Source organism: Callithrix jacchus, chromosome 10, assembly GCF_049354715.1.
Source record: "Callithrix jacchus isolate 240 chromosome 10, calJac240_pri, whole genome shotgun sequence".
Lineage (NCBI taxonomy): Eukaryota > Metazoa > Chordata > Mammalia > Primates > Cebidae > Callithrix > Callithrix jacchus.
This window is the reverse complement of record NC_133511.1, coordinates 114,453,982-114,477,943: the sequence shown is the minus strand read 5'-3', so window position 1 is coordinate 114,477,943 and position 23,962 is coordinate 114,453,982. Positions and strand designations below refer to the sequence as shown.

General features: G+C 38.3%; 2 protein-coding genes and 1 pseudogene across 3 annotated transcripts; all 3 read left to right on the top strand.

Moving 5' to 3' along the window:
- Nucleotides 1-6,027: 6,027 nt before the first annotated feature.
- Nucleotides 6,028-7,061, top strand: LOC100387883 (olfactory receptor 5G9). The gene has a single exon (XM_009008205.4). The coding sequence runs from the start codon at nt 6,120-6,122 to the stop codon at nt 7,059-7,061; it is 942 nt and encodes a 313-aa protein (XP_009006453.2). The 5' UTR covers nt 6,028-6,119.
- Nucleotides 7,062-12,681: 5,620 nt separating this feature from the next.
- Nucleotides 12,682-15,869, top strand: LOC144577924 (olfactory receptor 9G19-like; annotated as a pseudogene).
- A 2,508-nt stretch (nt 15,870-18,377) lies between these two features.
- On the top strand, nt 18,378-23,760 carry LOC100387165 (olfactory receptor 9G4). 2 transcript variants are annotated; one of them, XM_002755351.3, is made up of 2 exons: nt 18,378-18,461; nt 22,667-23,760. In XM_002755351.3, the coding sequence occupies exon 2, from the start codon at nt 22,689-22,691 to the stop codon at nt 23,625-23,627; it is 939 nt and encodes a 312-aa protein (XP_002755397.2). In that variant the 5' UTR covers nt 18,378-18,461; nt 22,667-22,688; the 3' UTR covers nt 23,628-23,760. The 2 variants fall into 2 exon arrangements, with proteins under 2 accessions (XP_002755397.2, XP_017833623.1); XM_017978134.3 differs by having other exon boundaries at nt 18,421-18,461; nt 22,671-23,760.
- Nucleotides 23,761-23,962: the final 202 nt, after the last annotated feature.

Sequence of the window (23,962 nt, the reverse complement as noted above, 5' to 3'; positions counted from 1 at the left end):
TCCAATTTCTATGCCTTTAATTAATACAAAAAATACATTTATTTTTTCCTCTAAGTACATTCTCACTTCATGTTGGTGTATTCTGTACACAAAGACGTCAGGTAGTTAAAGTCTCCACCATCTGGAACTTTGCTCCTCAGTGTGGGAAAAAAGAGAGTACAGGCGTTCTTTACATCTTCTCAAGAGTAATACATGCCTCTCTGTTCAAATTGCAATGATCAAAGCAAGTTTTATGACTGTGCCTACTTCCAATGGAGTGAGGAAAACAGTACTTTGCAATGCAGAGATATCAAGGGAATAGAGGCATATGACATATTCATTTAGCACTATGAATGATTTATCTTCATTAGTTTGTGTTGGGACACATTTGCAGGATATTATTCTCTTCAGCCTTTACCTTTGGAAAGTCTAACTAGGGCTATTAACTCTTCTCTGTTATTAATGTCTATAGATTCCTCAACCACTGTAAGGAAGCAATTTTGTTATAATAATCTTTTGAATTAGTGTTATCTCCATCTTAGCAGGTATATTGTCAATTTGTCTGTTTATATTATTTTCTACTTGTTTTACCTTGTTGATTCTCAAATATAATGTTGGTGGTAAAATATAGAATCTGCAATTGTACAAAGCATTTTTGCTTTAGCTATTGATTGCATGAATTTGAAACACAGTTTTCAGAATCAATCTGATACTACTATAAAATGACTAATAAAATGACTTTTTAATTTTTTCCCCTCATTTTTAACTAAAAATGTGCAAATCTTTGATGACATAAGTTGAATATTCTGTGGTAAGGCCTGGCATAGTTTGTACCTTTCTCTCTTTTGTAACTGTTTCTTGCCCAGTGACATGGTTTGGTTGTGTCCTTGCCCAAATCTCATATTGAACTATAGCTCCCATAATTCCCATATATTGTGGGAGGAACCCAGTGAGAGATAATTGTATCATGGGGACAGTTTTCCCCATACTGTTCTCATGCTACTGAATAAGTCTCACAAGTTCTGATGGTTTTAAAAGGCATTTCCCTTTTCATTTGGTTCTCATTTGCTCTCATGCCTGCCACCATGTAGCGTCTTGCCTTCTGCCATGATTGTGAGGCCTCCCCAGTCACGTGGAACTGTGAGCCCATTAAATCCCTTTTTCTTTATAAATCACCCAGTCTCGGGTATGTCTTTATCAGAAATATAAAAACGAACTGATACACCCAGTAAATCATTTAGGTAAAGGAAGAAAATGATTTCTAAAGCACGCACATGGCTGGGTGCTGGCTAGTGCTATTTTGGGAGGCTGAGGTGAGCAGATCACAAGGTCAGGAGTTCAAGACCAGCCTGGCCAATATGGTGAAACCCCATCTCTACTGAAAATAAAAAAATTAGCTGGTCGTGGTGGTGGGAGCCTGTAGTCCCAGCTACATGGGAGGCTGAGGCAGGAGAATCACTTGAACTGGGGAGGCGGAGGTTGCAGTGAGCCGAGAGCGTACCACTGTACTCCAGCCTAGGCAACAGAGCAAGACTCCATCTCAACAACAACAACAACAACAACAACAAAACATATACACTGAAAATAAATCAAATTATCTACTTTTTCTTTGACATATGGGTTTATTCTGTAAGTTTAACATCTTAACTTTAATCACAAGTAATTATCCCATTATGGCTAGAAAAGCACTATCTAGAAATTTAAAAAACTTAGAAATATAGATTCTAAAGATTATTCAGCCCAGAATTATACAAAGAAATTAAAAATAATTATGTGCTAAACAACATAGGAAGAATTAAAATATTAATATTGATTCTTATTTAAATCAGTGAATGCAATTTTAAAACAATTAGAAAATACAAATACCATCATGGAATAAACATTTACCTGTTCTTCAAAGAAAAGAGCTTTAACCAACTATTAGAAAGATGGTAAATAGGGTCAGATAGCTTCCAGTAAGATATCAGATGTATTTGTTTCCACAAAGAGGGAAAATGTCATAGGCAAAATTATAGTAAAGAAATAATGAAGAGGATTTGTGAACTTTAAGGAAACTACAATATAACAGCAGAAATTGCCACATGGGAGGCTTTAAAAGGAATCGACACTTGGAGGATCAAATTTTTGCATGAGAATTTTTTTTTTTTTTGAAATGGAGTCTTCCTTTGTCATCCAGGCTGGAATGCAGTAGTGCGATCTTGGCTCACTGCAACCTCTGCCTCCTGGGTTCAAGCTCTTTTCCCACCTCAGCTTCCTGAGTACCTGGGATTACAGGCATGTGCCACAATGCTCAGCTTTTTTTTTTCTTTTTTGTATTTTTAGTAGAGATGGGGTTTCTTGAAAAGTTCTTACAAAATGCAGTGAGAAAAGAAAACATAATTAAAAGGATGAAAAGACACATACTAATATCAAAAACATAGGATAGAAATTCATCCCACATATAATGTGTGTATTTTTAGGATAAGTCAGAACAATCAGGGCAGAAGAGGAAATTAAGGCTACAGAATGTTTTCTGGGCTAACAAAGGGACACATACTTAGGTCCACAGTGGTAGCCCACACCCGTAATCCCAGTACTTTGGGAGGTCACAGAGGTGGATCACTTGAGGTCAGAAGTTTGAGACCAGCCTGGCCAACATGGTGAAACCCTGTCTCTACTAAAAATACAAAAATTACTGGGGCGTAGTGGCGCACTTGTAATACCAGCTACTAGAGAGGCTGAGGCATGAGAATTCCTTAAACCCAGGAGGTGGAGGTTGCAGTAAACTGAGATTGCACCACTGCTCTCCAGCATGGGTGACAGAGTGAGACTTCATCTCAAAAAAAAAAAAGAAAGTCACATGTTTAGATTTAAAATTTTTACTACATTTAGACAAAAATCAATAAAAAGAAGCTCACACCTAGACAAGTCTTAGAATAGATGGTTCTGTTGTAAGGTTAATAAAATATTTATGTACGAAGCCAATCAAAACTGCTACCCCATAAGGGGAAAGGTTAAATAATTCTTAGTATTTTTAACAATATTAAAAATAGTAAAAATAAATATATTTTGTAATAATGAGTAATGTTAATACTATTTTAGACATAAAAAAATTAAGAGGTGATACCTAAAGGATTTTCAGGAAAGAGGTAAATTTGTTATTTGTACATATAAGTCAACAGACTTATCAAAAATTTAAGTTTTATAAACATTGCTTTAAAGAACATGGCAGTATGTGAAGAAATAAAAAACAAACAAAATTCTCTAGATTAGGGATGTTCTGTTGTATGCTGAAAGACTTGTAGTTGACTAGAAGCCAAATTCAGGATTCTGTTTTGAGTTTTAAGTCAGGCTAATGCTATTTTCATTGGAGGTAAAACTTAACTGAGAAGGTTGCAGTGAGCCGAGATTGTGCCACTGCTCTCTAGCTTGGGTGACAGAGTGAAGTGTTTTGTTGAATTGCTTTTTATTCTTTTCTTGGCAACAAGAAAAACGTGTATTCTTTACTATACTCCAGCATTTCAGATATAAGCTGCTGAGGTTTAATCATCAGTTAATGCATCACCAGAAGTCATCTTCCAGCTTAAAATAATTAAACTCTTTATGTGTTTTGGTAAAAGTTGTGGGAAAATTAACTTCTTCAGCAACATGTGTTAAATGCTATATCTAAGGAAAATCCTTTTTGGTACAAATTTTGTTTGTGTTCCTAAGATTTGAATGCAAAACAGAGTAGGGACAGAGATAGATGAGGTCCTCTGGTGGCCCTTCCTCTCCTGTGCTATGGCAATTTCCCAAAGATACCTTGTAAATGGCGTTTCCTTGCTTAGCATGGAACTAGTGAGAATTGGAGCTACTATATCTATTTAGAAACAGAACAGTTATCAGGAAACAGATCTCACTGGACTTATTTAGAATATGAAACAACTTCAATTGCACTTTACCTTAAGGAGCCTCATTCCCAAGATATGGCACACTTTGGGGATGGAGTGCCTTCAATAACAACAGCAAGAAATTCAGGGAACTTTTATCTAATTGACAAAGACTCTGATTATGTTTTACACGGAAGTCTTCCACATTTATTTGGAAGAAGATAAAGCTTAAAATCAAATGACTAAAGTAAATATTGACCCATTCTTTATGTCAAGGTAGCCATGTGAAGGGCAGGGATGAAACTTGTGACAGGGCTTAGTTTTACTTCAGTTCCTTTTGTTGTTGAAGAAGAGGGAGCCCATTAGAATGTAAGTTGAGAACTTTTAAATAATTTTCTGCTTTTTAATTATCTGCTTATTAACAAGCTCAAGAGAATGTAAATTTTTTTTGAGTGGTATTCAAGTAGATTATATATTTGGTTCATGGCAAGATCAACATGATCCTTGTCATTGATGGATGATTGAGCAAGAGCTAAGAAGAGATGATGTGTGTAGAGATAAGTCAAGGTCCTGCAACCAGATCAAACTATAATCACATAACTATAAAGAGGGACAGAGATGCTTTAGCAGCACCATAATGGGATGAGACAGCACTGAATTCCATTCATTTTATGCCTGAATCCCATTGGGTGATTTCCTTGCTAAGAGAAGGCTGTCGTAGGCTGTGTTGCTGGTACCCTAGTGCCCTGAATATGAGCGCCAACTCTCACTCTGTGTGGTTTGATCTCTATGGAGCACTGTATTATATTCTAAGCACCGAATAAAACAGAAGCGGAGAAGCCAAAATGTGTCTAAAGAGATAGAAAGCTTGAACAGTTATAGAAACCAAGATGGACAAAGAAAGTGTGAGGAGCTTTGGACAATTTTCAAGTCAAAGGCTGAAATACAGTGTGATCCTGGAGAAGTTATGAGACTCCTCCAGAGTTTAAGCAAGAGGTGAGTGTGATGGGTGAACACTTAGATGGGCTACCTCATTCATCTTAAATTCCTCTGAAACAAATGATATAATGCAAAATATATATGTTATTGGCCTTAAAGGAGGTCTGTTAAAGTCAAATAATAAATCTCATGTTAGAAAAATAAAAGTCTCTATCCTAAGTATGCTATTGAACTCCCATATTCGAGGCTAACAAAATTTTTAAGAAGTAAAGTATAAGTAGTTTTCTGTACTTGTACATTGATCCTCGCATTTTAAGTGGGTGATAATTCCCAGAGACAAAAGAGCAAGAGTTTTTGCCATATTTTATGAATTAAGCAGCTAAGGATCAGAGAGATCAGCTGAAAATCACCCTTACAGTGGGAGACAACAGAATGTACAGAGGATACAAAATTTGGGCTCTTTTTCTAGATTTTTTTTTCTTTTCTTTTGGATCTCTTTTAAGAGCAAAGGAACCATGAAGGCACAGGAAGCATTCAAAAGTGTGAAAAAGGAATACAGTCCTTTTGGTTGAAGTCCAAATATAGGGTTCACGTTTGAGGTTTGACAGACACATGTTCAAAGCTCACCTCTGCCAGTCACAAGATTTATAAATGAGGGTTGAGCTTCAGTGTTTTTCGTTGGAATTAAAATGCAGTATTTAGCATGCAGGCTTTCTAGAGGGATTAACTAATGTGATAACATGAGTAGTAATTATTGAGCACTTATCTAGGTGTTCAGGTAGATATTGTTATTTCCATTCTAGAGTTGAAGGTGAGTTACTTTTTCAGGGTCAGAAACGGTGGACTTCAGTGCATTTGGAAACATGCATTTAGCCTTAAGTTGTAATCATAAAGTGCACAGCATATGGCCTAGAAATGAGTGGCTGCTCATTTCCTCTCCAGCTTGCTCACTCCCACTCTCCTGCATCCCTTCACCAGGTGTGTGTCTACCTGGTGGACTCAGGTAAGGCTCACTAAAATGGAAGTTATTAGGCAATCATTCTGGAACCAGCTCCGCCAGTCATTAGTTATGGGGCCTTGAGCAAGCTGCTCCTCTTTGGTAGACTTCTGTTTTCTCATCTACATATAGATGGATTTTCATGGAATCTTAAATGTCATAGCTTCAGGTCTGCTATTTTGCACTGGTGTATATTTCTCACTTTCGTTTGACTGCATGGTGTCACTAACTTATATCATTCTTAACCTTGACTAAGTTCCTGGTGTATTGTTTGCTGTGTCTCATTTTTGAAGTCACATTTACCAAGTCTGCTGTGGATTCTTTGCTCTTCTTCTAGTAGAGGCCAGAACCAGCCAATGGCCAATGAAAACTACACGAATGTCACCGAGTTCATTTTCACAGGCTTGAATTACAGCCCCCAGTTGCAGGTCTTCCTCTTCCTACTCTTTCTGAGTTTCTATGTCATCAATGTAACTGGAAACCTGGGAATGATTGTCCTCATCCAACTCGATTCCTGCCTTCACACACCCATGTACTTTTTCCTCAGCCACTTGTCCTTTGTGGACATCTGCTTCTCCTCAGTTGTGAGCCCCAAGATGCTCGCTGACTTCTTCGTGCAGAGGAAAGCCATTTCTTTCCTTGGCTGTGCATTACAGCAGTGGTTCTTTGGGTTCTTTGTGACAGCAGAGTGTTTCCTCTTGGCAGCCATGGCCTATGACCGCTATGTGGCCATCTGTGACCCATTGTTATACTCAGTTGCTATGTCCCAGAGACTCTGCGTCCAGCTAGTGGCGGGTCCCTATGTCATTGGATTCATGAACACCATGACTCACACCACAAATGCATTTTGTCTCCCTTTTTGTGGCCCTAATGTCATCAATCATTTCTTCTGTGATATGTTCCCCCTACTTTCCCTTGTATGTGCTGATACCAGGCTCAATAAGTTGGCAGTTTTCACTGTGGCTGGAGCTGTGGGTGTCTTCACTGGACTGACTATCCTGATCTCCTGTATTTACATCCTCACGGCCATCCTGAGGATCCGCTCTGCTAATGGGAGGTGCAAAGCCCTTTCTACCTGCTCTTCTCACCTGACAGCTGTTTCCATCCTGTATGGTACTCTTTTCTTTATTTATGTACGTCCTAGTGCAGGTTTCTCCCTGGAGCTCAATAAAGTGGTATCTGTGCTTTACACAGCAGTGATTCCTATGTTGAACCGACTTATGTACAGCTTGAGAAACAAGGAGGTCAAAGATGCCATTAGCAGGACTGTCACTAAGAAGACGTCTTGCAAGGTCTAAATTCTTATCTAGGGGGAAACTGGGGAGAAAAATTTAAAAGGACAGAGTAATTGTGTGGCTTCCTAAGATTCCAAGATACTTGCGAGTGTTTGGGGGCTGTTTAGCATGCCTTTATCCATTCAACCATCAAATTATTCATTTATTTAGTCAATCCATGTGGATTTATTTAGACCTATATGTAGTCTTTTTCCTATAACCTACCAATATTACAGTTCAAACCCATGATTCATTTAATTTTACTTCCCTCAGACATCTCATGGTCCAATTATTTTTAAAAAAGCTTTACTTTATTATTTATTTTTTGCTATTTTTAAATCATTCTGCTAATGTAACTTTTGATGACTCCCTGGCATTAGAATATAAAAATTCAGTGCTGTAAGTTTGGCACTTATGTCTAACTCCAAATTAAAAAAAATGATGTGGGATTTTGGGGTTAGCCTCATGAATGGAATGAAACTATTGGCTGTATGCACTAGGCTTTTTAGGGTGACCTTGACGCAAAGCACTATGCATATCTCTGGGACTGAAAACAGATCTGTTTTGAACTCTATGACAAATGAGGTGGACCACTGGTCCCATTTATGGCAAAAGAGTGACTTGTGTGCATCTCGAATTAATTTCATACCTGAAAGAGCTTCTGATAAAGTTGGTTCTATGTTTTTTCAGGATTTGATTTTCTGATAGATGTTTAGAGGCTGTCTTGAACTTATAGGTTGTGGTTTCATTGTGCATTTGAGAATGTCTTCTATAACCTGGTAATGGCCCAGCCAAGAATGTATGGAGAAATGCTATAGTAGAGTGTAGGCCCCTTATAGATCTGCTGGTTCTAGTGAGGTCAGTAGATTTCCAGCAGCATAAAGGAACATATCCATGCAGTTCAATTTGATGGGCATGACTCCTGAGCATGAAAGTACCAAGCACCCTTGTGGTCTATAGCCCTGTGATGTGTCACCACAGTGTGAGGAGAGTAGGCACCCATGCCAAGGGCTTCATGTCCTCTTAGAGACCTAGGAAGCTTACCCAATTCTGTCTTGTCTCTCCCAACCTAGCTTTACCTCTTGACTCTGTAATAAAGAGACAAAAAAGAGAGAGCTTCACTAAGGAATAAATTAGCTTCCTAGATGACATTATAAAATCATAGCCAAATTGTTACAGAAATGTCCTAAGAATTTTTTTTTTGACAGAGTCTTGCTCTGTCACCAGGCTAGAGTGCAGTGGCATTATCTCAGCTCACTGCAACCTCTGCCTCCTGGGTTCAAGCGATTCTCCTGCCTCAGCCTCCTGAGTAGCTGGGACTGCAGGAACCCACCACCATGCCCAGATAACTTTTTTTTTTTCCTATTTTTAGTAGAGACGAGGTTTCACCATGTTGGCCAGGATGGTCTTGATCTCTTGACCTCATGGTCTGCCCACCTTGGCCTCCCAAAGTACTGGGGTTATAGGCATGAACCACTGTGCCTGGACAAAAAATGTCCTAAGATTTTTAAGGAACTCTTTGTTCTACCTATTTGCCCAAAATCAATTTGGCAAGGATAATTAAAAAGTTTTCTCTGAAGGTGATAGTCTACTGGCTAGGTAAAAAAGTAAAGTTTCTATATTTTAGAGTACATTATACATACAAAGTATTATGAACTATTGTTATTGATCATTCTATAATACACAATTTCTGAAAACAGGCAATTGTTCAATGAGTGCCCACACAATTATAACGTGTTTGGCTGGAGGGCCTTAGAGATTCTAGCCAGATTACTGGCTAGTTATGGAGGCTTGGGAAAAATCTTTTTTATTATCTGTGGTTTATAAAAATCCAAAATTTGGCTTGCTGTAAAATGTATTTCTGGTAGTTCCAGCTGGACTCCTGGAACCTTGGATGAGAATACATTTCCTAGGTAAGATAAAGTTTCTTCCCCAGATAGTAGAATATTTGTTGATTATGGTAGAGAATAAATGTGATGCCATAACAATAATTATAGGATTTAAAATTGGAAGACTTCATTCATTAATTTATTTTAACAAATAATTATTGAGTTTCTTCTGTGGCCAGACACTGATCCTGGTGGTACATATTATGGTGAAAAATGTGAATATCACTCCCGCATCCATGGAGTTTATAGGATAGTGGATGTAAGATACATTTCTGGTAATTACACTTTTTATGTGTCAGTCAAGTCCATGATGAGATAAATGGAAGTAATGACAATATCTACCACAACATAGGGCTTCTGTGAAGATTAAATTAGATAACAGATGTGGAATTATTACATAAACTCTAAACATATTGTGCTGCTTCCTAATGCAACTTATTCAAAGAAAACGGCAAAATTTGGGAACTAGGATGTTACCCCAAGTGTGCCAGATTCCCAAATATTGGCTCCTTTGCAAGATCTTAACATGTAATAATGGCAGGGGTGACGGAGGTGGCCCAGAAAGAACTTGGGTTTTGGAGACCGTCTAGTTCTAACTGAATTCTAATCTTCATCACTTGAAGCTTTGTGGTTTTAGACATGTCTTTTAATTCTACCTATAAACTTGGGATAATAACAAATTTGCTGAATTTTTTAAAGGAGCTGAATTACACAAGAGGAAACTTAATTATTTTTATAACTGGCCATTTAAAATGCTATTGTTATCTCAGACCTTCCTACCACTCACTGACATTGTAGCTCTAATAGTTTTTTCTTTCACTCAGGAGTAAAAAACAAGTGATTTTAAATATTAAAAAATTGAGTCCACTGTAACGTCAAAATGTACACCCTATCCCAATTAAATGTCCTCACTACCTTTTCTCAGGCTCTAGAGCCTTTAGTAGAGAAAAGAGGCAAATCAGAGTCCCCATTTACTGCTGTTCCTCCTTTCTGATTCTGTAGTTGCTATGTAGCTAGCCCAGGATCAAATGCCAGGATTGAAAGAAGAGGCAGAAGAGAGCAGAAAAAATGACTGGAGCAGTAGGAATCTGGTGTCAGCAGATTCTAACAATGTGTGCATGATTGCTGATTCTTGCTCTCGGGAGATGCTTTCATGGGTTGCTCAGAACCAGAACTCCTGATCTTCCTGCCCATCCCGGAAGACTTGACCTCTTAATTCGGTCCTTTAGTTTCTTGTGAGGCCAATGCCTTCTTTGGCTGGACATTATGGCTCCTCCAGCAGTTCCTTAGCTTTTGGCCTTGACTTCTATACCATGATAATCTCACCCCCCAGGAGGCTGCCTCGAAAGAGCTCCTTTTTAAGGTGATACAGAATCTTCCTGCTTCAATGAGACTCATATCTGGCTCATGGGAACACAGACACCTCCTGGTCCCTCCATACTCTGGAAGAGCAGGCTCTTCCTAGAAATGTGGATCTTTTGCAGGCTCTGTCACTTGGTTTAGGTAGAGGGGAAAGAAAAGCCATTCACCATTCTCTCCAAGGAAATTCTCCCCCAGTTCTCTTTACTTCCTCTTCCCAAATTCTTTTTCTCTAGGCTTAGAGAATTAAGAGGTGAATGATCAAATCTACTAATGGTAAAAGGAACCAGTGTGGGATATTCCTATCCCCTTAGCAAGCAGATGTCCATATAATAGCTTTAGAATTCAATGACTTCAGATATTCAGCAGTTTGCCCTTGATTTGGGGACCCATGCTGAAACTCAGAGACATTTATTATCCTGTAATAATTTAAATCAGATAAATATTAGGTCCTAGTTTTGTGCCTAGATATAATAAATGCTCAAGAATAATTTTATCATTGCAACACTGATTGTTTTTTGACAGGTGTCAATGTCTAAATGTTGCTGCATGTAAAATAATTTGATTTTTATGTTATTAGTAGACACTTCATCACCAATACTTTAAAATTATCCTTACAACTTTTTAGTTTATTTTGAGATTTCCAATAACAGAGAAAAGAAAATGTACATAAATATGAAAATCTGTTTTATATTCCTGTAGTAATGAGTTAAAAAATAAAGACCTGCATTTTTCTGTGCACAAATAAGAAAACTGTTAGAAGTACTGTTTCAAGATCAGATGAGATGGGATGTATTCAAGGACTATGGGAAACAATGTGGAATTCATAAAGAACTAAAATTAGATTTGCCATTCGATCCAGCAATCCCACTACTACGTATCTACCCAGAGGAAAATACATCATTATATGAAAAAGATATATGTTTGTAGCAGCACAATTTGCAATCGCAAAAATATGGACACAGTCCAAATATCCATTAATCAATGAGTGGATAAAGAAAATGTGGTATCTGTATACCATTAAACACTACTCAGACATGAAAAGGAACAAAATAATGGAATTCACAGCAACCTGGGTAGAATTGGAGACTATTATTCTAAGTGAAGTAACTCAGGAATGGAAAACCAAACGTTGTATGTTCTGACTCGTAAGTGGGAGCTAAGCAATGAGGACACAAGGCATAAGAATGATACAATGGACTTTGGGGACTCTGGGGAAAGAGTGGGAGGAGGTGAGGGATAAAAGACTACAAATTGGGTACAGTGTACACTGCTTGGGTGATAGGTGCACCAAAATCTCAGAAATCACCACTAAAGAACTTATTCATGTAACCAAACATCACCTCTTCCCCCCAAAACCTATAGAAATAAAAAATAAATTTAAAAAATTGTTTAAGTTAATTTACTTAATAACTCTTCATTGGCATGCAACCCATATTTGTATCCTGCCCTTTATAACACATGCTGTCAGTTTGCAGAAAAATAAATGAGGTGTAGGACATGAAAACTCCTTACTCCATTGTATCTCGGATCAGAAGATGAAGATAAAATACAGAATGCTTAGTGAATAACCCATATGAATTTTACTTTACATCTCTTCTTATTGTTCAACACCCACTTATGAGAGAGAACATGCAGTGTTTGGTTTTCTGTTCTTGTTTCAATTTGCTGAGAATGATGGTTTTCAGTTTCATCCCTATCTCTGCAAAGGACATGAACTCATCATTTTTTATGGCTGCATAATATTCCATGGTGTATATGTTCCACATTTTCTTTATTCAGTCTATCGACATGAACTCATCATTTTTATGGCTGCATAATATTCCATGGTGTATATGTACCAGATTTTCTTTATTCAGTCTATCGACATGAACTCATCATTTTTTATGGCTGCATAGTATTCCATGGTGTATATGTGCCACATTTTCTTTATCCAGTCTATCATTGATGGGCATTTGGGTTGGATCCAAGTCTTTGCTATTGTGAACAGTGCCACAATAAACATACATGTGCATGCATCTTTATAATAGAATGGCTTAAAATCCTTTGGGTATGTACCCAGTAATGGGATTGCTGGGTCAAATGGTATTTCTATTTCTAGATCCTTGAGGAATTGCCATACTGTCTTCCACAATGGTTGAACTAATTTACACTCCCACCAACAGCATAAAAGCATTCTGAAAACCACTGTCAGCAAACTGACACAAGAACGGAAAACCAAGCACCACATATTCTCACTTATAAGTGGGTGTTGAACAATGAGAACACATGGACACAGGGAGGGGAACATCACACACTGGGGCCTGGGGTTTGCGGGGGTAGGAGAGGAATAGCAGGAGGTGGGGGGATTGGGGAGGGATAGCATTAGGAGACAAACCTAATGTAGATGGCGGGCGATGGATGCGGCAAACCACTACCACGGCTCATGTATTCTTTTGTAACAAACCTGCATGATCTGCACATGTACCCCAGAAATTAAAGTATAATAAATAAATAAATAAACTATCTCTTCTTGTATGTAAACTGAGGATAATATTTACCCTAGAATGTTGTTTATAAGAAGTTAATTTTTTTATGGTGTTGTGGGAAAGTGTTTAAAGATAAGTTACTTGATGAAAGATTATTTTGAAGCAAAGAACAACATGCCACAATGAAAACACACCTGGGATGAGACTCTGTAAAATTTAACAAGGTAATGGGTTTTTAAGCATGTTACACATCCTTTGGGATGTAATAAGCACTGAATACGTGGGTCTATATTGCTATCATCATTGCCTCATGCTGAACTCACACATTGCCACCTTAGACTTTAAATTTGTGTATATTGTTTTCTTCTCTTTTGGTTCATGTTCGTCATGAATGGTCTCCTGTGACATTTTCACATACTCCAAATGGACTTTAGATGGAATGCAGTCAGCTCAATGAGGTGGCCGATATTTACCTAACTGTTATGGACCCTGTGTCTACTAATACTAGAAGCCAGTGAGCTGTGGGGAATATACTAACAAGGATGCAGGACTCACTGCAATCAGTGCCTTGGTTGGGGATTAGGTCCTCTTTAGTATGTCTCAACCTTCCTTGTTCTTTGGCCCTATGTGCCTTGGATGGAGGGAGAGAAAGATACCACAAATACTGGAGGAGGCTCCCAAAGAAATCTGCCCCAGATAGTTCTTCCCCAACTGTGTGAGTGACTGGTAGACAGAGAAACCAAATTCATAATAAAGTATTTTGGAAAAGACTGTGTCTTGTGTGTTCTACCTTCCTTCCCCTTGGTGATTCAAAAAGAACTTTAGCATAGAAAGTGTTTCCAGAACTACAGCATTAAATAAACCTGCTTAAATGGATGCAGTCAGTGTATTTTGACAATGGAACCCTTTGTCTGAGTTATAGGCAGAAGTTCTGTCCCAGGATTACAGTTTGAATAACAATGTTATTTAGGGAAAAAAGGGCATGATAGGAATATGAATCTTTCTTGTCACTTGAGGTAAAATAAACTGAGCTTCGAGAAGTGATAGAAAGAAGCTTTGCTACTTAAAAAATATGAACCAGCAACAAACAGAATGGGAAAAATTTTTGCAATCTTCTCATCTGACAAAGGGCTAATATCCAGAATTTATGAAGAACTAAAGCATATTTATAAGAAACAAACAAACAAACTCATTAAAAAGTGGGTGAAGGATATGAACAAATACTTTTCAAAAGAAGACATATATGAGGCCAACAAATACATGAAAAAATGCTCATCATCGTTGGTCATTAGAGAAATGCAAATAAAAACCACATTGAGATATCATCTCATACCAGTTAGAGTGGCGATCCTTAAAAAATCTGGAGGCAACAGATGCTGGAGAGGATGTGGAGAAATAGGAACTCTTTTACACTGTTGGTGGGAGTGTAAATTCCTCAAGGATCTAGAAATAGAAATACCATTACTGGGTATATACCCAAAGGATTATAAATCATTCTATTATAAAGACACATGCAGATGTATGTTCATAGTGGTACTGTTTACAATAGCAAAGACTTGGAACAACCCAAATGCCCATCAATGATAGACTGGACAGGGAAAATGTGGTGCATATACACCATGGAACACTATGCAGCCATAAAAAATGATGAGTTTGTGTCCTTTGTAGGGACATGATGAACCTGGAAACCATCATTCTCAGCAAACTGACACAAGAACAGAAAGTCAAACACTACATGTTCTCACTCATAGGTGGGTGTTGAACAATGAGAGCACGTGGACACAGGGAGGGGAGCATCACATACTGGGGTCTGTTGGGAGGAAATAGGGGAGGGACAGTTGGGGGTGGGGAGTTGGAAAGAGATTGCATGGGGAGAAATGCAAGATATAGATGATGGGTAGGAAAGCAGCAAATCACACTGCTATGTGTGTACGCACCTCTGCAACAATCTTGCATGTTCTTCACATGTACCCCAAAACTTAAAATGCAATAAAAAAAAGAAAAAAATTCAAATCACATGTGGTCTACTTTATGCAAACTTGTATTCTTAGTTTTGTGAACAAAATTTTGAATGAAATACAATTTAAAAAAAATTCAGATCGCATATGTTCTACTTTATGCAAACTTGAATTCTTAGTTTTGAGAACAAAAGTTTGAATGAAAAACAAAAAATTTGAATGAAATACATTACAAATCAGTAGATGAGAGAAACTTCACCAAAGTAAAGGTGTTTATCCTTTTAAAGTTCACAGCAGATTTAGGGCTACAGCAAGTGCTCTTTTTCGTATTTCTCACCATTTATGTCATAAGTCTCTCAGACAACATCATTCTGATTTCTCTCATCTGTGCTGATTTTTGGCTCCACACACCCATGTATTTCTTCATTGGAAACCTATTGCTTCAGAATCCCTGCTATTTTTCTATGTCCCCCAAATCCTGATGACCTGCATCTCTGATGACAAAATCATTACCTTTGCTGGTTGCCTGGCTCAGTTCTTTGCTGAGCTGGCCTATAGTGAGTGCTACCTGCTGGGTGCCACGGCTTATGACTACTGTGTGATAATCTCCAAGCCCCTGCTTTATTCTCAGGCCATGTCCCCAAAGTCTTGTCGTTTGTTACCTTGATAGCTTTGTAAACTCAACCGTCATCACCAGTGAGATATCCCTGAGCTTCTGTGCAGCAATATCATTGATGATTTCTTCTGTGATCTGCCCCCACTTGTATAGTTGAAGTGTGATGTGAAGGAGAGATATCAAGCTGTGCTGCATTTTATACTTGCCTTTAATGTCATAATTTCTACTGTACTTATTCTTGCATCCATCTCTTCATCATTGCAGCCATCTAGAAGATTCCTTCCACCGAGGGCTGCCTCTAGGCCTTCTCCATTTGTGGGTCTCACCTGAGAGTTGTCACATGGTATTATGGTACAATCTTCTTCATTTACTTCTGACCAAGCACTAGCTTTGACCTAGAAATAGATGAAGTGGGGGTAGGGTTCTATACTCTGGTGATTCCAATGCTAAACCCTTTGATTTATAGCTTAAGAATTAAGGATGTCAAAGGTACCTTGAAGAAAATGTTAGTCTTAAGTTTCTTAAATAAAAATAGCTGGTAAATAATTTTTTAACAGAATATCTCCATATCATTGTTTTTGGTTTATTTATACTCTCAGAAATAAATGAAAGATAAAATAATTTTATAACTTGGAAACAGAAGTCTGCATTTGTGTTTTTAAGTTGGAACTAAGATATTTGAATGTATTTTTTTTAAATAAATGAGGCTGGGGCATTTGCAAAACCTACTATGCATAGTAGTGTGGAATGGAGTCTATAAAATTGTTAGGAGTCTGAGAAGATTGAAAGAAAGGAGATTAAATGTGTTTTTTTTAAATCGACATTTCATAAGCTGCCTATATCTATAGTATTTTAAACAATAAATCAGAATAATATGGCTTGTTATGTAACCATTATCGGGATTAAATAGATTATATGATTTACCTGAAATTATAAATTTCATTGGTGAGAAAACAGAATGCAAACTCAGAACTTACAAAAAAAAAAACAAGAAAAACAAAAAACAAAGGTATTTATCTCACCTGTTAGGTGAGAGAGTGAGTTAGAAAGTCTCACACAAAAAGTATATACCGTATGCATTAGCTATTTTTCCTGATGTACTCCCCTCCTTGCCCTCCCCCTACATGCCCCAGTGTGTTTTCTTCCCCTCCCTCTGTCCACGTGTTTTCATTGTTCAGCTCCCACTTATAAGTGAGAACATGTGGTGTTTGGTTTACTATTCCTGCATTAGTTTTCTGAGGATAATGGCTTCCAGTTTCATCTATGTCCCTGCAAAGAATATGATCTTGTTCCTTTTTATGGCTGCATAGTATTCCATGGTGTATATGTATACCTAGGTGATGGGTTGCTAGGTGCAACCCATCGCGCCATTGCACTCCAGCCTGGGTGAAAAGAGCAAAACTCTGTCTCAACATTTACCTATGCAACAAACCTTTACCTCCTCCACATGTAGCCCAGATCTAAAAATAAATAAAATAAAATAAAAAAAGAGTATCCACTGTAAAATTCCTCTAGAAACAAGTTTTTTTTTCTTTCTGGTTTTCATTTTTTAGCTCGCCGTTATACAAAGATGACAGATTTCCTTAGCAATAGACAAAATAGACAACCAATATCAATACTGAGAATCACTGTGTACTTTCAACAAAAGTATTTTCCTCAACAATGAAAGAATTAAGGGCAGAAGTGGAGCAGTCATATGAGATAGACAGAAAGGAAGATGTAGGTAGGACACAGAAACAGATCGAGAACTAGGGCCAGAGAGAGATTTCAGAAAACGTTACATCCAAGGGAAGATTTAGAGTGAAAATCTTTACCAGGAAAACAGTGACTGATAAGAGTCAAGGATATGTGAATTTTTGTATGTTGTTTTTTAGTGTTATGTTATAAATGAATTAAAAATCAGAGACTATTTCACTGTGAAATATCAAATTTCCTAGTTTTAGTAGTCTTTTTACAAATAAAACATGAGGTTGTTCCAACATAAAAAGGCCCTCCTTCTGGAAATTCAGTGCATTAGTTTGCAAGTGTTGTGTAATAAAATAGCGTAGCCTAGGTGGTTTACAAAACAGAAATTTATTCTCCCGTAGTTCTGAGGGCTAAAAGCCCAAGTTGAAGGTACTGGCAGGATTCTGAGATCTCTCTCCTTGGCTCTCAGGTGACACATTTGCTGTGTTCGCATGTGGTTTTCTTTCTGTGCACTTAAATCCCTGGTCTGTGTCTATGCTCAACTTTCCTTTTTCATAAAGACACAGTTAGACTGGATTGAGCCTACTCCAACTGCTTCATTTGAACTTAGTCACCTCTTTAAAGGGCCCATCTTCAAACACTGTCAGATTCTAAGGTACTGTAAGTTAGGGCTGCAACATATGAATTTCCAGAATACACAATTCAGACCATACCCCAGGGAGAGGTAGTAGATTTCCAGTGGAGGAGACAAGGGTGGGTAGTCTGGACAGAGAAAAGAGCATATGATATGGAAAAAAATATAAGACCACATGATACTTTTTAGTACAATTTAAAAATTCAATTGGCTGGGTGCGGTGGCTCAAGCCTGTAATCCCAGCATTTTGGGAGGCCGAGGCGGGTGGATCACGAGGTCAAGAGATCGAGACCATTCTGGTCAACACGGTGAAACCCCGTCTCTACTAAAAATACAAAAAATTAGCTGGGCACGGTGGCGCGTGCCTGTAATCCCAGCTACTCAGGAGGCTGAGGCAGGAGAATTGCCTGAACCCAGGAGGCGGAGGTTGCGGTGAGCCGAGATCGTGCCATTGCACTCCAGCCTGGGTAACAAGAGCGAAACTCTGTCTCAAAAAAAAAAAAAAAAAAAAAAATTCAATTATAAGACACACTCAATATAACAGAATTATATTATGACTTAGATCCATTAAGAGAGTCAACTTTTAATGAAATATTTACTCATTTCATCATATCCTAATTTATTTAACATCCTTATACTCCCAATGAACTCTAATTGAGTCTTTGGAGACAGAGGCACATATTTCTGTGCTTCTGCGAGGGAGGTGTCTCAAAGGGCTATTGAGGAAATACATATACTGAGTGCAACAAAGGTACATCAAACACCAGAGGAGAGGGAAAAGTGTCACTCCAAGAGCTGGCCTTCCAAACCAAGGGTAAGTACCTGGGATCACCGGCAGCTAGGTAGTCTGGCCTCTCTGTGACCTCAGCTGCAAATCAGAAGGGGGATACAGAATCTGGCATGGCTCTGAAAGGATTGCTGCTGTGCCACACACGCACACAGGTGCACAAACACACACATGCAGCCTCCCTAGTAAATCAAAGTCCATTTAATGATACATCCTGCTCTCCCTTAGAATTTGAAGCACAGTCTTATATCTATGCTGAACCATTGTATATTCACTTACAAAGTGAACCAATCAAGAGGACAAAAGAATGTGACTTGCTTTTTGACTCCAGTGACTGTGCTACTCTAAACTGCTAATGCATGGCATTTTCACTTCTTGGCACTAATTTTCAGGTGCCAGAGAGGCACAATCCTTCCAAAGGATTTTTCTTGCTCCAGTGAAGGGAGCGGAGACCTGGGCTGCAGCAGGGAAGATGCATCTTGATAAGCCACTCCATAGGAGATTCTTTAGCATGACTGGCTTGGGCATTTTCTGTGCCTTTTAGTTTACATTCAGAGATATTTGGTAATTTGTTTCAAATTCAAGATGAACTTGAGGTCTTGGAAGTGAGTCTTCTCTTTTATTTACTCTTCCTTTTTATTATGATACAGTACACTGTGCTGGAAAAGTCTACTTGAGGATAAATTTTGATCTGAATATTTTGAACCAGCTTAGAAATAGGCAGAACTTTGTTAAACCAGCTTCAATATATGAAGGTAATTAACCAATTACTCATTAGGGAAATATTTACTGAGTGCTAATTTGTTAGTAGGAACTGTTCTTTGTGCTGGAATACAGCAAGAAACAGGACAGATAAACATTTTGCCCCATTCTGGTGGGGAGAAGCAGGCAATCGATTTAATAAGCAGGAGTTACAGGACGACAATAGATGCGGGGGATAACACAGAAGCATCGGAGTAGAGTAATAAGGATGAGAATTGTTGGAGGGAAAGGGGCATGGAATTTAAAAGGCATGGTTAGTCTGGACCTTTGTAAGAAAGTGACATTTGAAAGAAACTTAAGGAAGATGAATGAGTGAGCCATGCAAACACCTGGAGAATAGTGTTTCAGGCAGAGGGAATCTTTGATGCTGGGACGGAGACGGCACAGTTGAGAAAAAGTAAGAAAGCCATCAAGGCAGAAGGAAGGAGGAGGTGGTGAGTGTTAGGAAGTAAGGTTCTTTAGGCAAGACAGGGGCAGAGTTTTGAATAAATTGGGAGCCTTTACAGGGTTTTAAATATAGAAGCAACTTATTTATTTTGTTAATGGCCCATGCTGGTTGTTGTATTGAAAATATACCATAGGGGACAAGGATGTAGATGAGTTAGAAGGCAATGGCAATATTCTTGGCAATAGATCATGGAGGTTTGAACAAGGGTGGTAGCGGTGGAGGTGGAGAGAAGTGGTCAGGTTTGGGATACATTTTGAAGGTAGGAAAATAACAATTTTCTGAAAGATTGAAAAGTAGATAGGAAAGAAACAGAGTAAGGTTGATTCCAAATTTTTGACTTCAGACACTGGAATAGTAGAATTTTATTGACTAATATGGGGAATGAACAAATCAACTTTTGGAACTGAACATTAGGAGTTTAACTTTAAACATGGTTAGTTTTAAATACCTATTACTTTTCTCTTATTACAGAATATTAGCACCGGATAGAAACTTAGTCATCTTCCAGTGGTAGAATTTTTAAATCTGAAATCATAACTAGCAAATTAATAGATTTTTGTGTTTGTGAACTCATTGAAATTTTGGTGTTTTTACATATGTACATATAAATATTTGAGAGCTATCATTGCTAATTTTATCAAGTTCTCAAGGATTTTCATGAGCTCAGAAATTTAAGAGGCATTACTTATTTGCAGATAAAGAAATTAAGAAAAGCAATGGTTAGAAAATGTGCATCACATCATAGGTTAAATTTTAAGGAAACAAGAATGTGTATGCAAATCATGAGATGAAAAGAAGGATGCAATTGTTTTCAGCAAATTTCATTTCTCACTCCAACCAAGACAGTGGTAATGTCCTGTGTATCCGAAGATATATGTGTGTATATATGTGTGTCAGTCTGCTCCGCTACACTGTATTGCAGCAAGTGACACTATGTACTATTTCATGAAAGTTTTTCTTTCTTTCTTTCTTTTTTTTTTTGAGACAGAGCATCTCTCTGTCACACATACTAGAGTGCAATGGTGTGATCTCAGCTCACTGCAACCTCTGCCTCCTGGGTTCAAACACTTCTTGTGCCTCAGCCTTCTGAGTAGCTGGGATTATAGGCATGTGTTACCATGCCTGGCTAATTTTTAGTAGAGACAGGATTTTGCTATGTTGGCCAGGCTGGTCCTGAATGCCTGGCTTCAAGTAATCTGCCTGCCTCAGCCTCCCAAAGTGCTGGGATTGCAGGCGTGGACCATGCCTGGCCCATGACAATTTCTATAAGAGATTTTAACAAACTGGAGTCATAGAAATTTGGTGCTTGGAATAGTAGCAACTAAAATTTTCAGATGGGTGAACTGTGTTCCTGAGATGAGGAATTACTTTCCTAAGTCAGACAGGTGATTAGTGTCATGGATATGTACCAATTATTGGACCCCACAATCCTAAACCCTATAATGCCTTTGTGAAATTACATGGGAGTAGTTTACAAAAACATTAAATTCTAGGATCTTAGCCAGATACGGAATGATACCATCATTCTGGCTTAAATTGCTTATTTATAGAAACTTGACCTTATTTATTATTTATTTATGTTTTACAAGCTCAGACTTTAGAAATAAGTTGGATAATTATCCTCTCACTCAGAATAATGATAGTTACAATTTTATACATTAATTTTCTGTCCAGAAAATGGGCTTTTTTTCTTAACATGGATGTTCTCTTACTGTTTTGGAGGTAAATACAAGTATGTTGAAGATTGTTAAGATACTTTTCCAAGATTACAGAACTAAAAAGAGAGATCTGATTTTAAACTCAGACTTCATATCACTTGGGAAATTCTGCCTATGCCAAGCCTGTCTTTTCTCAGCTGGGCTTGCTCATATGTCTGTGGGTAACTCTTAGCTCCACTGTAGGCTGAATCATATAGAAGAGTCCCACTTGCAGGTTTGGGGGACTGCTTGCAGTCAGCTGGGGTGACAGAGAGCGCACAGTCAGATGTCTTATCCAGCAAACTCACCCAGGCTTTTTTACATGGTGGTTGTAGAATTCTAAAAGTGAGAAGAGAAGCATAAAAAGCCTCTTGAAATCCAGGCTTTGAATCCATACGGAGCCGCCTATCTTTCAATCTATTGGCCAAAGCAAACCACCAAGCATCCAAGTCTCAAGGGGTTAAGTATAAGAGTTAGAATAGTATCTGGTACATTGTCAGTAATGTATTTATATTTGTGCTAATAGCAGAGTTAGTACAGTATGTTGGCATTTGTATACCTACCACCAAAATACTTGACACATAAGAAGTTTTCAATAACCTATGGAAACACAGTGAAATTTTTTGAGTGCCCACTAATGTACCCAATATTGGCAATTTTGGGTACATATTGTGCCAATATTGGGTACATTAGTGGGGTTTGGTTATTTTTAGGTAAGTTTTCTTTATTCAACCAGACAGTCTGTCAAGAAGTTATTAGTTGCTGGACACGGTAGCTCACGCCTGTAATCCTAGCACTTTGGAAGGTTGAGGCAGGTGGATCACCTGAGGTCAGGAGTTTGAAATCAGCCTGGCCAAGATGGTGAAACCCTGTCTCTATTAAAAATACAAAAATTAGCTGGGTGTGGTGGTGCGCACCTGTAATTCCAGCTACTCAGTAGGCTGAGGCAGGAGAATTGCTTGAACCTAGGAGACAGGTTGCAGTGAGTGGAGATCACCCCATTGTACTCCAGCCTAGGTGGTAGAGTGAGGCTCCATCTCAAAAAAAAAGAGATTATTAGTTATTAGACATCTTTTTGAGCTTCATTTTTCTCAAGATTTATGAGAATATGGGACTTGCCCTGTGATAAATAGTTAATAAGTAAAATTCCTAATTTTCAAATTATTTCTGAATCCAATTCCAGTAATGAACTGAAGTCCTATAATTCTAGATAGTAAGGGAGAAAAATCCACAAGCTTCTTAGTAATTGTCAATTTAATTGATAACCTTGTTAACTTCTGTCAATAGAAAAATCACTAAATGATACTTCTCCCTTCTCATGAAAGTCAGGCTTTCACCTCTGTGGACATGGAAGTAGGAAATTGCACCATCCTGACCGAATTCATCTTGTTGGGTTTCTCAGCAGACCCACAGTGGCAGCTGATTCTCTTTGGAGTGTTTCTGATGCTCTATTTGGTAACCTTGTCAGGAAACATGACCTTGGTTATCTTAATCCGAATCGATCCCCGCTTGCATACGCCTATGTACTTTTTCATTGGCAACCTGTCTTTTTTGGATTTCTGGTATACGTCTGTGTACACTCCTAAAATACTGGCCAGTTGTGTCTCAAAAGATAAGCGCATTTCCTTGGCTGGATGTGGGGCTCAGCTGTTTTTTTCCTGCGTTGTAGCCTACACTGAATGCTATCTCCTGGCAGCCATGGCTTACGACCGCCATGCAGCAATTTGTAACCCATTGCTTTATTCAGGTACCATGTCCACTGCCCTCTGTACTGGGCTTGTTGCTGGCTCCTACGTAGGAGGATTTTTGAATGCCATAGCTCATACTGCCAATACCTTTCGCCTACGTTTCTGTGGTAAAAATATCATTGACCACTTTTTCTGTGATGCACCACCATTGGTAAAAATGTCCTGTACAGACACGAGGGTCTATGAGAAAGTCCTCCTTGGTGTGGTGGGCTTCACAGTCCTCTCCAGCATTCTTGCTATCCTGATTTCCTATGTCAACATCCTCCTGGCTATCCTGAGAATCCACTCAGCTTCAGGAAGACGCAAGGCGTTCTCCACCTGTGCTTCCCACCTCATCTCAGTCACGCTCTTCTATGGATCACTGTTGTTTATGTATTCAAGGCCTAGTTCCACCTACTCCCTAGAGAGGGACAAAGTAGCTGCGCTGTTCTACACTGTGATCAACCCACTGCTCAACCCGCTCATCTATAGCCTGAGAAACAAAGATGTCAAAGAGGCCTTCAGGAAAGCGATACAGACTATACGACCACAAACGTGAAGGTTATTCTCTTTGCAAATGCTGTTATTGAGTTTTTCAGATTATTGGTTTATAAATGTGTTCATATGCATTTCTGTAGTTCAATTAAAACCAATAAGTCACATCTAAAACATTAAAAAGATTGAGCAAATGACTCTTTAATCGTTATTAGTTTGTTGTGATGTAAACAAAACAAACTAATCTTTGAAACTTATAGTACTGGGTTGTTTGACATTCTGCAATATGGTATTTTGTCTCAGCAGTATTATATTTTTCATAGATTTCATTGTATTTGCTGCCTTTGGGAGATCTTGGGAACAAAACAAATTTTGTGGTTTAATGAATATATTTTGACT